The 14900-nt window shown below is 43.0% G+C and overlaps 1 protein-coding gene across 5 annotated transcripts in view; it reads left to right on the top strand.

The window, feature by feature from the left end:
• The window catches only part of RYR3 (ryanodine receptor 3), a 684284-nt gene that overhangs the window by 661626 nt on the left and 7758 nt on the right, over positions 1-14900 (top strand). For all 5 annotated transcript variants that reach the window (XM_044272379.1, XM_044272378.1, XM_044272377.1 and 2 more), the window contains 5 exons: positions 8934-9068; positions 12197-12353; positions 12775-12839; positions 12934-13034; positions 14090-14141. In XM_044272379.1, coding sequence (XP_044128314.1) covers positions 8934-9068; positions 12197-12353; positions 12775-12839; positions 12934-13034; positions 14090-14141 — 510 coding nt within the window. The remainder of the gene's footprint in view (positions 1-8933; positions 9069-12196; positions 12354-12774; positions 12840-12933; positions 13035-14089; positions 14142-14900) is intronic.

Here is a 14900-nt window from a genome sequence, read left to right as displayed (position 1 = left end):
GAGTGCTGGTTGATTGTAATTTTTGGCAGCCCTTTCACTTAGTGCATAGGCTTTATGAGTGTAGGAATCCCACTACCTGAACAATTGTACCACAATGTGAATGAGGCCCTCCTTTATGTGATATACAGGTTGTATCGGAGTGCCTCTTCCTTGTAATTTTCGTATACAGGAAAGAATGTTTCCTAACAATTTTTCCTCTAAAATCTATTTTATCTTCGGTTTGGTGCGTATTATTGTCAGTCTGTAAAAGTGGCGTACTACTCGGACAAAATCTTTCCCAGCAGCGACCTGGGAGTCCAAGATGCATCCAGACATCCTCCCTATGCTGTTCCCGATCCATTTTGGTGGTGTTTCCATCATTTTCTGACCTTTTCCTATGAACCAGGCACCCTCCCCTTTTCAGAGCAGGAGGTGCCTGGTTTAATGCTCGGGTTCTCCCATTGACTTCCATTATACTCGGGTGCTCAGTAGAGCACCCGAGCATCCCAATGTGTTCGGCCAGAGCACCCGAGCACTTTGGTGCTCCATCAACACTAGTGTTTATATCTTATCACTATATTAAATATTACTTTGCATCTCTTTTAGGTGATACTGTATGTACATAGATGATGGGAAGGTGTAACATCCTATAGCCAAACATACGGTGATTTTTTTTTTTTTAAGTCCCCTGATGAATTGTGACCTTTAAGTCACAGGGAAAAGCGTTGGGACTGATATAATTTTTGGGGTATACATTGTTCTATACCTCATGGGAAAAATATCACCCTTGGGGAATACATTTTCATACTTCATAACTGATAACACAGGGGTACGGCAAGTCTGTTAACACTATGGTTTAATATTAATGTCTTATTTGCCATTGTGATATAGATAATAGTAGATTAATTGATGATGGGCGACTAGCTATCCTATTGAAGGTGGTATCTATCCCTGTGTCAGGGTGTGCAGGAAGTTCCATTTCATTTTTTTAGGCAGGGCGCATGAGAGAATAAGGAGAGTTCCTAGGGATACAGCACTTTATTGTACATGTACAGATGTACATTTTTGTAAGGGGGAGCCGGCGACAAGCATTCTTCATGCAGCGCCGCCGGCATCCCGCTGGTGAGGAGCGAGGACGCGGCCTGGTCTCCATGGTAACAGTGGGGTGGGGAGGACCTGGCCGCGCACGCTTCCTCAACGTGGCCGGCGTCCTCCATCCTCTGGGCAACGAGCAGGAAGAGAACTGAGGGCCGATACCAATGAATCGGCGCTCGGGAATAGTGAGGGGCAGGACATGAGTCACGTGGCTCATCTGCCAGGGGTATTTAAACAGGTAACCTGCAGGCCACAAGTTGCCTGTGATTGGTCTATTTACCCTCACTAGAGTTCTATGTACTATGGACTTCTGTTTTTGACCTCGACTTGGTATTTCCCCCTTGTACTGACGTGACTTCTTGGCTTCTGACCCGGTTCGTATCGACCTTGCTTTGTTTCTTCCCTTAGTGCCGTTATCTTCCGCCTCTGGGTTACTCCTTCAGTGTTTGTGTGCCTGCCTGTCACTCCTTTTATTGTTCTTTAGGCCCCTGCACATACACAAGCTAGGGACTGCCGCCCAGTTGTACGCTGTCGGTTAGGACGGGCCGTGCAAGTACAATGAAGAAATTCGTGGCACACCAGAGTTGATTTGATGCAATTTAATTATTGGTTGATGTTCTACATCATTTCATATATTCATATATACATATAATCGATACATCCGGATAGGAGCAAATTAAACTTGTATAGCATGTCCCAACGTTTCGGCCATATGTCTGGCCTTTGTCAAGGGATCTATAAGAAATTATATAAATTGGAATCATTTGTAAGTTCATATAAATAAAATGAGGGTCATGAAAAAATAGTAGAAAAATCAATTAAGGGTCCAGTATATGTCAAAGCGAAAACAAAGCAAGTTAAAAGAAAGACAATTCCAAGAGTATCATAATTGCAGCAAGACACAGTGAGGCATTGACGGACAGCATATATGGGGTAGCATTAGTGGCGCCATATATCAGCATGATAAATATAAGTCAGTGGAAACCACTGAGTTATAAATAAAGTGTTATCATATAGATCAAGAAGTCTGGCTATGAGCCCCCTAATATGATGTCCATAGATGCCTATTGTTATGTACAGGCCTAATAAATAATCTATAAAGGAAGAGGGAAGAGACCAGTGATTACCTCAAGTTATTAGCTGTGGTGACCTCGACCGGATGTGAACGCTGTGAGGCGCGCGCTGGGATTTATAGAGGAGGCTAGAATGTGCTATCTAGATGGTGGCTGCGTGCGTCCGCGATGACGTCACGCCGCTGGCGCATGCGCAATGGTCTATGTCAGATAAATGAGGGCATATATGTTGCCCTTACTGTGGAAATCATTTGATGGAACCTGCGATGTATGAATAGCTCTATTTTAGTGTGTGGCTATGTAAAGGGCACTGCTGGTTCACTATTGTTATATGTTCTAATTGATATGTGTAGTTCTAAAGACCAAAAGCATCACACAGAAAGAAATCACATTGATGAAATATGGATAACATCATATTATAATAGTCACAGGTGATAGTATATAGTAATAATAATGTATAATGTTAATATATAATGATTACAGGGTTATATGGATGAGGGGGGAAAAAGGGGTAGGGAAAGGGGGATAAATGGGGTAGAGGGAGGGAGGGAAAAAGGAAAGGAAAAGGAAGGGGGGAGGGGGGGGTTTCTCACCCATATGGTCTAGATCTAAACTCCAATTTTATCGAATCTGTGAGGAGAAACATATAATGATCATTGTTAATGAAATAGACAAATGAGGTACAACAATAATACCATAGAGTCCATTATATATTAAAGAAGAAATCGCATTCCCGGTTTAATCCTTTGGGGCTCAATGTGTCCAGGCGATGGATCCAGTATGATTCCCGTTGTTTTAGCAATTGTATCTGGTTTCCACCCCTCAGTGGGGTTTTTATCTGTTCTAATACCTGGAATCTCAAAGATGAGATCTGGTGGTTCCGTTCCTTGAAATGGGCAGGGATTGGTAAAAGTAGTTGGTTGGTTCTTATGGTGGATTTGTGTTTCGAGATCCTATCTCTGATATGCTGGGTGGTTTCACCCACATAACATAGTCCGCATGGGCATTTGATAAGATACACCACATTAGTGGAGTCGCATGTAAAAAAGTCGTTAATTGTGTAGCGTTTGCCCGAATGTGGGTGTGTCACTGTGTTTCCAACTAATGTGGTGTATCTTATCAAATGCCCATGCGGACTATGTTATGTGGGTGAAACCACCCAGCATATCAGAGATAGGATCTCGAAACACAAATCTACCATAAGAACCAACCAACTACTTTTACCAATCCCTGCCCATTTCAAGGAACGGAACCACCAGATCTCATCTTTGAGATTCCAGGTATTAGAACAGATAAAAACCCCACGGAGGGGTGGAAACCAGATACAATTGCTAAAACAACGGGAATCATACTGGATCCATCGCCTGGACACATTGAGCCCCAAAGGATTAAACCGGGAATGCGATTTCTTCTTTAATATATAATGGACTCTATGGTATTATTGTTGTACCTCATTTGTCTATCTCATTAAGGCCTCATGCACACGACCGTTGTGTGCATCCGTGGCCGTTGTGCCGTTTTCCGTTTTTTTTCGCGGACCGTGGAAAAATCGGAAAATGCACAGTTTTGCAGCCGAGGCCGTGATCCGTGTATCCTGTCCGTCAAAAAAATAAGACCTGTCCTATTTTTTTGACGGACAACGGTTCACGGACCCATTCAAGTCAATGGGTCCGTGAAAGAACACGGATGCACACAAGATTGGCATCCGTGTCCGTAGGTTGCTTTCATACAGACGGATCCGAAGATCAACCATTGGTGGCAGTGTGCGGCCGCCCATTTCCCCTCCCCCCCCCCATCATTGGTGGCAGCGGAGTTCCGATCGGAGTCCCAGTTTAATCGCTGGGGCTCCGATCGGTAACCATGGCAACCAGGAAGCTACTGCAGCCCTGGTTGCCATGGTTACTTAGCAATAGTACAACAGTAGAAGATTCATACTTACCTGCTTGCTGCTGCGATGTCTGTGACCGGCCGGGAGCTCCTCCTACTGGTAAGTGACAGTTCTTTAGCAATGCGCCGCACAGACCTTTCACTTACCAGTAGGTGGAGCTCCCGGCCGGTCACAGACATCGCAGCAGCAAGCAGGTAAGTATGAATCTTCTACAATTGTACTATTGCTAAGTAACCATGGCAACCAGGGATGCAGTAGCTTCCTGGTTGCCATGGTTACCGATCGGAACCCCAGCGATTAAACTGGGACTCCGATCGGAACTCCGCTGCCACCAATGATGGGGGGGGGGGGGAATGGGAGGCCGCACACTGCCACCAATGGTTGTTACTACTATAGAGAGAGGGGGGGCCGATGGTGGGCGTACACTGTGCCACCAACGATTTTTAACTATAGAGGGAGGAAGGGGGGGCGATGGTGGGCGCACACTGTGCCACCAACGATTTATTACAATAGAGGGAGGGAGGGGGGGGGCGATGTGGGGCGCACACTGTGCCACCAACGATTTATTACAATAGAGGGAGGGAGGGGGGGGGGCGATGTGGGGCGCACACTGTGCCACCAACGATTTATAACAATAGAGGGAGGAAGGGGGGGGCCCGATGGTGGGCGCACACTGTGCCACCAACGATATTCAAACTAGGGAGGAAGGGGGGGGGTCTGCCCCCTGCTGCCTGGCAGCCCTGATCTCTTACAGGGGGATATGATAGTACAATTAACCCCTTCAGGTGCGGCACCTGAGGAGTTAATTGTGCTGATCACGGCCCCCTGTAAGAGATCGGGTGCTGCCAGGCAGCAGGGGGCAGTCATGTACACAGTTTTTCAGTATATTCTAACCTGAAGCGTCCCCATCACCATGGGAACGCCTCTGTGTTAGAATATACAGTCGGAAATGAGTTTCACGATGTAGCTCATATCCGACAGTATATTCTAACGTAGAGGCGTTCCCATGGTGATGGGGACGCTTCAAGTTATGTTCGGGTGTCCGCCTGGCCGTGCGGAGGCAAGCGGATCCGTCCAGACTTATAATGTAAGTCAATGGGGACGGATCCGTTTGAAGATGACACACTGTGGCTCAATTTTCAAACGGATCCGTCCCCCATTGACTTTCAATGTAAAGTCTGGACGGATCCGTCTGAGGCTATTTTCACACTTAGAAATGTTTTAACAATATAATGCAGACGGATCCGCTCTGAACGGAGCCACCGTCTGCATTATATGAACACAAGTGTGAAAGTAAAGGGACTCCTGACTTTACATTGAAAGTCAATGGGGACGGATCCGTTTGCAATTGCACCATATTGTGTCAACGTCAAACGGATCCGTCCCCATTGACTTGCATTGTAATTCAGGACGGATCCGTTTGGCTCCGCACGGCCAGGCGGACGCCAAAACGACTTTTTTTTCATGTCCGTGGATCCTCCAAAAATCAAGGAAGACCCACGGACGAAAAAACGGTCACGGATCACGGACCCCGTTTTTGCGGACCGTGAAAAAAAACTGTCGTGTGCATGAGGCCTAACAATGATCATTATATGTTTCTCCTCACAGATTCGATAAAATTGGAGTTTAGATCTAGACCATATGGGTGAGAAACCCCCCCCCCCAACCTCCCCCCCTCCCCCTTCCTTTTCCTTTCCTTTTTCCCTCCCTCCCTCTACCCCATTTATCCCCCTTTCCCTACCCCTTTTTCCCCCCTCATCCATATAACCCTGTAATCATTATATATTAACATTATACATTATTATTACTATATACTATCACCTGTGACTATTATAATATGATGTTATCCATATTTCATCAATGTGATTTCTTTCTGTGTGATGCTTTTGGTCTTTAGAACTACACATATCAATTAGAACATATAACAATAGTGAACCAGCAGTGCCCTTTACATAGCCACACACTAAAATAGAGCTATTCATACATCGCAGGTTCCATCAAATGATTTCCACAGTAAGGGCAACATATATGCCCTCATTTATCTGACATAGACCATTGCGCATGCGCCAGCGGCGTGACGTCATCGCGGACGCACGCAGCCACCATCTAGATAGCACATTCTAGCCTCCTCTATAAATCCCAGCGCGCGCCTCACAGCGTTCACATTCGGTCGAGGTCACCACAGCTAATAACTTCAGGTAATCACTGGTCTCTTCCCTCTTCCTTTATAGATTATTTATTAGGCCTGTACATAACAATAGGCATCTATGGACATCATATTAGGGGGCTCATAGCCAGACTTCTTGATCTACAGACGTGGACAAAATTGTTGGTACCCTTTGGTCAATGAAAGAAAAAGTCACAATGGTCACAGAAATAACTTTAATCTGACAAAAGTAATAATAAATTAAAATTCTATAAATGTTAACCAATGAAAGTCAGACATTGTTTTTCAACCATGCTTCAACAGAATTATGTAAAAAAATAAACTCATGAAACAGGCATGGACAAAAATGATGGTACCCCTAGAAAACACAGAACATAATGTGACCAAAGGGACATGTTAATTCAAGGTGTGTCCACTAATTAGCATCACAGGTGTCTACAACCTTGTAATCAGCCATTGGGCCTATATATATGGCTCCAGGTAATCACTGTGTTGTTTGGTGATATGGTGTGTACCACACTCGACATGGACCAGAGGAAGCAAAGGAAAGAGCTGTCTCAAGAGATCAGAAAGAAAATTATAGACAAGCATGTTAAAGGTAAAGGCTATAAGACCATCTCCAAGCAACTAGATGTTCCTGTGAGTACAGTTGCACATATTACTCATAAGTTTAAGATCCATGGGACTGTAGCCAACCTCCCTGGACGTGGCCGCAGGAGGAAAATTGATGACAAATCTAAGAGACGGATAATCCGAATGGTAACAAAAGAGCCTAGAAAGACTTCTAAAGAGATTCAAGGTGAACTTCATGCTCAAGGAACATCAGTGTCAGATCGCACCATCCGTCGTTGTTTGAGCCAAAGTGGACTACATGGGAGACGACCAAGGAGGACACCATTGTTGAAAACGAATCATAAAAAAGCAAGACTGGAATATGCCAAACTACATGTTGACAAGCCACAAAGCTTCTGGGAGAATGTCCTGTGGACAGATGAGACAAAAATCGAAGTTTTTGCCAAGGCACATCAGCTGTATGTTCACAGACGAAAAAATGAAGCATATCAAGAAAAGAACACTGTCCCTACTGTGAAACATGGAGGAGGCTCTGTTATGTTCTGGGGCTGCTTTGCTGCGTCTGGCACAGGGTGTCTTGAATCTGTGCAGGGTACAATGAAATCTCAAGACTATCAAGGAATTCTAGAGAGAAATGTACTAGCCAGTGTCAGAAAGCTTGGTCTCAGTCGCAGGTCATGGGTCTTGCAACAGGACAATGACCCAAAACACACCGCTAAAAACACCCAAGAATGGCTAAGAGGAAAAAATTGGACTATTCTAAAGTGGCCTTCTATGAGCCCTGACCTCAATCCTATTGAGCATCTTTGGAAGGAGCTGAAACATGCAGTCTGGAAAAGGCACCCTTCAAACCGGACACAACTGGAGCAGTTTGCTCATGAGGAGTGGGCCAAAATACCTGCTGAGAGGTGCAGATGTCTCATTGACAGTTACAGGAAGCGTTTGATTGCAGTGATTGCCTCAAAAGGTTGCGCAACAAAATATTAAGTTAGGGGTACCATCATTTTTGTCCATGCCTGTTTCATGAGTTTATTTTTTTACATAATTCTGTTGAAGCATGGTTGAAAAACAATGTCTGACTTTCATTGGTTAACATTTATAGAATTTTAATTTATTATTACTTTTGTCAGATTAAAGTTATTTCTGTGACCATTGTGACTTTTTCTTTCATTGACCAAAGGGTACCAACAATTTTGTCCACGTCTGTATATGATAACACTTTATTTATAACTCAGTGGTTTCCACTGACTTATATTTATCATGCTGATATATGGCGCCACTAATGCTACCCCATATATGCTGTCCGTCAATGCCTCACTGTGTCTTGCTGCAATGATGATACTCTTGGAATTGTCTTTCTTTTAACTTGCTTTGTTTTCGCTTTGACATATACTGGACCCTTAATTGATTTTTCTACTATTTTTTCATGACCCTCATTTTATTTATATGAACTTACAAATGATTCCAATTTATATAATTTCTTATAGATCCCTTGACAAAGGCCAGACATATGGCCGAAACGTTGGGACATGCTATACAAGTTTAATTTGCTCCTATCCGGATGTATCGATTATATGTATATATGAATATATGAAATGATGTAGAACATCAACCAATAATTAAATTGCATCAAATCAACTCTGGTGTGCCACGAATTTCTTCATTGTACTACGTGACGATCCTTCGTCCTCCGTGGGCACCCATTACCCAATAGGGTGTGCGGATCTCATTATCCCCTATAGGGCCGTGCAAGTAGGCAGGGACAGAGGTGCGGGTTGAGTTCAGGGCTGCACGCATCTCCACCCTCACTGTGACAATTTTCCTTAATATTAAGTGCCTTGTACCTTTCTCTACATATAATAAATGCCATTTGCTGAAGTGAAACAACCGCTTTAAATAACTCTTTTTCAGTTTGCAACTTAGAATCGAGCTAATCATAAAGGTCCCACTGCTGGGAGCCCCACAATCAGCTGTTCTCCTCTGAAAGGACCTCAATGTAATTGTAGTGCATCCATTGATTTCATTACTGCAGATGTAGACCTGGCTCTAAAAGTAGATAGGATCCTGATTATAGGAGGACCTCTGTGAATGCAGATAACAAACCATTATATCATCAAGTCATATAACAATAAATAACAATTGTTTTTCCCTCCCTCAGTTGGTGTTAACTGTTGGTCTCCTGGCGGTTGTTGTCTATCTTTACACGGTTGTGGCTTTCAACTTTTTCCGAAAGTTTTACAACAAGAGTGAGGATGAAGATGATCCGGATATGAAGTGTGATGATATGATGACGGTACGCGCAAGCGGCAAATCCTACGAGGGGAATAGAAGAGGGCACAGGAAACCTTAGCATAACACTGAAATGCACATGTACTCCATTAATTCCATAGCACAAATAATTTAAGGTCTACTGCAGCACTTTAGCTCCTGTACGCCTTTAATTGTAGTGTGAACTGCTACCTTTTCATATGCTGCTGTTTCTATGTTGAAATGTAGGTGCTCATGTAGTTTTTAATATATCTTTATAGTAGTCAGAGCTTTATGATGATACAGAGCATGAAATCCCTTGCATCAACAGCGTTAAAAGAAGATTTTTCGATTGGAAGGAGCTGCCACTAGGGGGAGCTTACTGCATACTGTTTAACTATGAAGCTCCCTGTAGTACAGGAGTTGACCACTCCAGATGTACTGGAAACAGCACTATAATCAATTGTGCAGCACGGCCGGCTCCCATGTACAAAACACTATCCTGTCCCAACATGGCTGCTGACGGAGGGGTATATGACTAGACCCATCCACCAATGTCCTGCGCATTATTTTTTCAATGGAAGCTACTGATGTGCAAGTATAGTCATATTGCCCCTCTATCAGAAATCATTTTGGAACAGGATAGGAATACTGTATATACATTGCAGCTGGCTGTACTACACAATGTAGGACAATGTCACAGATACCCTTATAACAGTATATTAATATGTTCACTATAGTGCCATTTCCAGCAAATTTGCCAAAGTTAGATTAATGCCTAATACTGTTGACAGTATGCAATAAGCACCTGAGCCCTTTCTAGTGGTGACTGCAGACAGACCATGGAAATCAGTGGAAATCCATTCTTTACAAATGGTGCCCACTTGTGAGTTTAAATCACAAAAACATAGTGCTCACTGGTGTAAAAACATATTTAGAAATTAATCTGTGTAGGATTTTTAACCTTTAGTCAATTGCAGTCACTTTAAGATTCTCAAATTACAACATACATCTGAGGATTTGTTCGCATCACCGTTCAGCCTTTCCATTCTCCTGCCCCGTTTAGGAGCAAGAGAACGGAAAGGATGGATTCGAAACATAACTGAGCAAATCTGAGCCCTTAGGACATAGACTAGAATGGAGTCTGTTGTTTCTGCTCAGATGATGATTTTGGAGCGGAGACAAAAGTTCTGCATGCACAACTTTTGTCTCCACTTTAAAATCATCTTCTGAGCGGAAACATAACTGGCCCCATTATAGTCTATGGGGTCCTAAGGGCTCTGTTTGGCTCAGTTATGTGCCTTCTCCGTCCTTTCCGTTCTCCTGCTCCTAAACTGAGGAGAACAGAAAGGCTGAACGGTGATGTGAACGAAGCAATACAATAATGATTAGCGGACACAAAACTTCAGCAGTTTAAAGATTGGCTCATGCCGAATTAGACAGAAGTGTACAGCTATGCTACTAAGTCTATACCACCTACTGGTTGACTTACTTTGGGACAGAAATTTGTGATAAAATGTTGGCACAATTTAGGTACACATTGTCACAGCTCAAGACATAAATTCCTTCATGCTAAGGCTACTAGTGTTTTTGCTGGATCCGGCAGGGATCAGCAAAAACGCTTCTGTTAGGGTACTTTCACACTAGCATTTTTCTTTTCCGGCATAGAGTTCCGTCCTAGGGGCAGTGATGGCCAGTTCGCCCGCGAACACATGCGCGCTGCCATCATAACTCACAAGTCCGGCGATGCACAGGCACGTCCTTACCTGTCCTTGTGCCGGTCTGAAACAAATGCGGTCACCGGGAGCAGGCAGTTCTGAGAACAGCCTAATGAAGGCCCCCGGCGGCTGTTCTCGGAACTGCCTGCTCCCGTGACCACATTTGTTTCAGACCAGCTCCCAGCACAGGCACAGGTAAGGACTTACCTGTGCATCGCCGGACTTGTGAGTTAAGATGGCAGCCCGCATGTGTTCGCGGGCGAACATGGCGAACTGGCCATCAGTGCCTAGGCGCTCTATACCGGAAAAGAAGTGATCCGTTTTATCCCCATGCATTCTGAATGGAGAGTAATCCGTTCAGGATGTCTTCAGTTCAGTCATTTTGACTGATCAGTCAAAAGATAAAAACCGTAGCATGCTACTGTTTTATCTCCGGCAAAAAAAACTGAAGACTTGCCGGAATGCCTGATCTGGTATTTTTCCCCATAGGAATGTATACCGGAATGCCGGATCCGTCCTTCCAGTCTGCGCATGCACAGACTGGTAAAAATGTGAAAAAAGATACAAGACGGATCTGTCAGTCCGCATGACAAGCGGAGAGACGGATCCGTTCTTGCAATGCATTTGTGAGTTTGCTCTCCGGTATGGGAATACATCCAAACGGAATGGAATGCATTTTGGAGCATTCCGTTCTATTTAGTTACGTTTTGTCCCCATTGACAATGAATGGGGACAAAACTGAAGCGTTTTTTTCCCGGTATTGAGACCCTATGACGGATCTTAATACCGGAAAACAGAAACGCTAGTGTGAAAGTTGCCTTAGCCACACACACCCCTTGAATGAAGCATCTAAAATTTTAATTTTAATAGTTGACCCAATTCTGGAGCACAATAAGCCAGAATTCAGGCACCGCCACAATAGTACATGTGGACCACTGTATGAATGTGTAAGTTGCAAGGTGTAGATGGTACAGAATTTAGTAAGACTTTGGTTTCATATGCTGGTCTTAATCCAAAGCATAATGGCGTAAGATCCAACTAATTTATTAAAGGGGTGTGTGCCAGAAAAGCAAAGCTATGCCAGCTATGCAGTGGCATGCATATATGTTATGATCTACACCAGTTTCTGACGCAAATTCTAGTAAGTGCGGTCAAGGTGCAGAGCATGACATAAAGCTCTACTTTCCCACCACAATTCTGGTGCACGGCCAATAATAAATTCCCTCTAATCAGTGTAGAATTTGAACTACTCTTTCTATAAAGTGTGACAGGGCTCTCAGTTCATTACTTTTCGGTCAGTGCATTAGTGATTAACAATGCAATTAAGAAGCATTTATGGCAAATGACTTGTATGACATTACCCTTTAGAAGAAGATACTGTGTAATCCTCCCAGATGGGTGCTTTGTGCTGAATGATATTGGAAACTAGACTAATTATAGCATGGTCCTCTTTCAGTGTTATCTGTTCCACATGTATGTGGGGGTGAGAGCTGGAGGTGGCATTGGAGATGAGATTGAGGACCCTGCCGGTGACCCTTATGAGATGTATCGCATTGTGTTTGACATCACCTTCTTCTTCTTTGTTATTGTCATTCTCCTTGCCATTATTCAAGGTACGTAAGTTCATTTTTCTAGGACACTATGCATTTCAGCTGTCGTCCAGCTACACGATTAATTGGCAGCCTCTATTCATCAAAAGGCCAGCTACCACTTAATAAGTTAGATGGTGCCAGAGGAAGGGTATACTGACACACAGTGGTGGAAACCACATCAAAATGGGAAAAAAGAAACAGGATGCACATATTCTGTGGTTAGCTGCGGCTTTTACTGGTCAAAAACATGTAATACATTTGTTTCACCTGTAAAAACTGCAATCGCATCAAACCCACATACAGTTTTTGTCACTACCCGTGACAGTACCCACACTACTACAGAATGTGATTCACAATGAAATGTAAAATCACAACCACAGTACCACCAACTGTATAACATAGTGGATATGAAATGTCCAAACTGTTTTCTGTTCTGGAACAGGTTTGATCATTGATGCTTTTGGAGAACTGAGAGATCAACAAGAACAAGTCAGAGAAGATATGGAGGTATGAGATACTCTTACTCCAAAATATGACGTGTACAGGATAGACAGTGCTGTGACATCCTGCCTCTCATCATGTACTATTCCTCTCTATTCAGACAAAATGCTTCATTTGTGGGATTGGAAATGATTACTTTGATACAACGCCGCATGGCTTTGAAACACATACTTTACAAGAACACAACCTGGCTAACTATCTGTAAGTATACCGTATAGTACAGTATTTGTTGTATATTAAAACTTCATGTATGACACTGTGTCATCTTTAGACTGTTATAATAATTGATGCAACTCAGCTTGGCTAGATCTGTAGATTATCCTTTTCTACCCTAAAAATCAATGAGGAAAATCGCCATACAAATTTTTGCTGCTATTTACAGCAAAAGAACAAAAAAGTGCAATGTGTGACAGTGCATTAATAAACTGTTACAGTACTCATCTGCCAGGGACACTGCCATACAGCAGCACCTGGTCATGGCAGGAGCAGAGGATGAGCTGACCTCTGGTTACCCCCCATGTTCACCCTTAGAAAAACTTCAGTTTAGCAATAATTAAATATAATATCCTTCTATCACACGCTATAAACCAATGAAGGGAAGGAGAGAGAGAGGAGGAGGTGGCGGAGATGAAGTCAGGTGCAGATCATAGATGAAAAGAATGTAAATGTCCTCTAAGCATTTCATCCACTCTGACCTTTTCAAAGAGAAGATGTGTGGCTACAGGTGTCAGATGTTAATTCCTACAGGATACCTACAAGTGTCTCCTGGAGGCTTATTTTCTTACTTTGTGCTGCTGCTGGATACATTCATGAAGTGCTAATAGCCCAAAAGTCTTTCTCTAAGGGGCATGAGCTGTCACCACTCCTGTCATCTGCCGCCAAACATATCAGTCTGGGTACAGAAAAGACGCTTTATTGTTTCCAGCAACTGCTCATCTACTGCCATGTCTTCTCACCTACGGGAATGATTGCTTTACCCATCCTAATAGTCAGCTTGGCAGAACTCGTCTCCTGCAAACATTTTACACTTTTCCAAGCATTCTAATAAGAAGCCAAAATTAGAAAAAACAGACCAATCCTGCAGTCGTTACCTTCTAAACACAATTCAAAGGACCAAGTATCTTTCCGTAATTTTCATCAGTTTACTAAACAGGGTTTATGAAAAGCTCTCACCATATTTTGCTTAAACGTGGTAACTAGCATAAATCCATATCTTCTCTTTGTATTTCATGTGATGGTCTCTGTGCTTCTTCCAGGTTCTTCCTTATGTATATCATTAATAAGGATGAGACAGAACACACTGGACAGGTAGGTGACTCTTTTAGAGAAGATGCATGCAATGTATTTATTTATTTAATCACACAAACGTATCACGGCAGAGGTACAGCCACATGATATGACAAAACCAAGCCAAATACATATAAATAGCAAAAGATGCTCTATCCAATGGAGGTATAAAGCTGGCAATTCCCCAGCATGAACATATGGATTATATATGGGACCAGAGGAGTACCGCAATAAAAAAAGGGGCTAATAAGGTGAATTGGGTGTCTAAGTGCTCACCTGTTTGTGTTGTGTAGCAGTCATAAACCTGTCTACAGTATCTAAGTGCATGGTAAGGGGTCATCTGCAGCACCTCTTCACATTTTTATGACCAGCAAATTCTCAAAACTGGGATTTGAGAATGAACTGAAGAAGGAACTTTATAAGTTTCTTCCTAAGGAAAAGTCAAAATGAAGGAAGGAATTCCTATCTTTGGTTCCTACAATAAATCCTTTACGAAATATACCATAACCCTATTATTAGACTTGATATTAAGTGGTTTTGGGCATTCTTTGGTATGAAATTCAAGCATTTCTTGGGGGGCGGCGTGTTGTAGTCACAACGTGTTTTAGTTGCAATTCTTCCAGACATTTTATTTTCCTATAGAAAAGTTTAGGGGGAAATGCCTGAAGAACATCACACCCAGAGCATGCTGTGATTTAAAAAACGAATGGGACTACAAAACACGAAAAACCCATCTTAAAATACCACTGCAAAAAAGTAGTCTTTGTGGACACGTTAGAA

Source organism: Bufo gargarizans, chromosome 11, assembly GCF_014858855.1.
Source record: "Bufo gargarizans isolate SCDJY-AF-19 chromosome 11, ASM1485885v1, whole genome shotgun sequence".
In the NCBI taxonomy this organism is placed as follows: Eukaryota; Metazoa; Chordata; class Amphibia; order Anura; family Bufonidae; genus Bufo; species Bufo gargarizans.
This window is presented reverse-complemented; position numbering and strand designations above follow the sequence as displayed.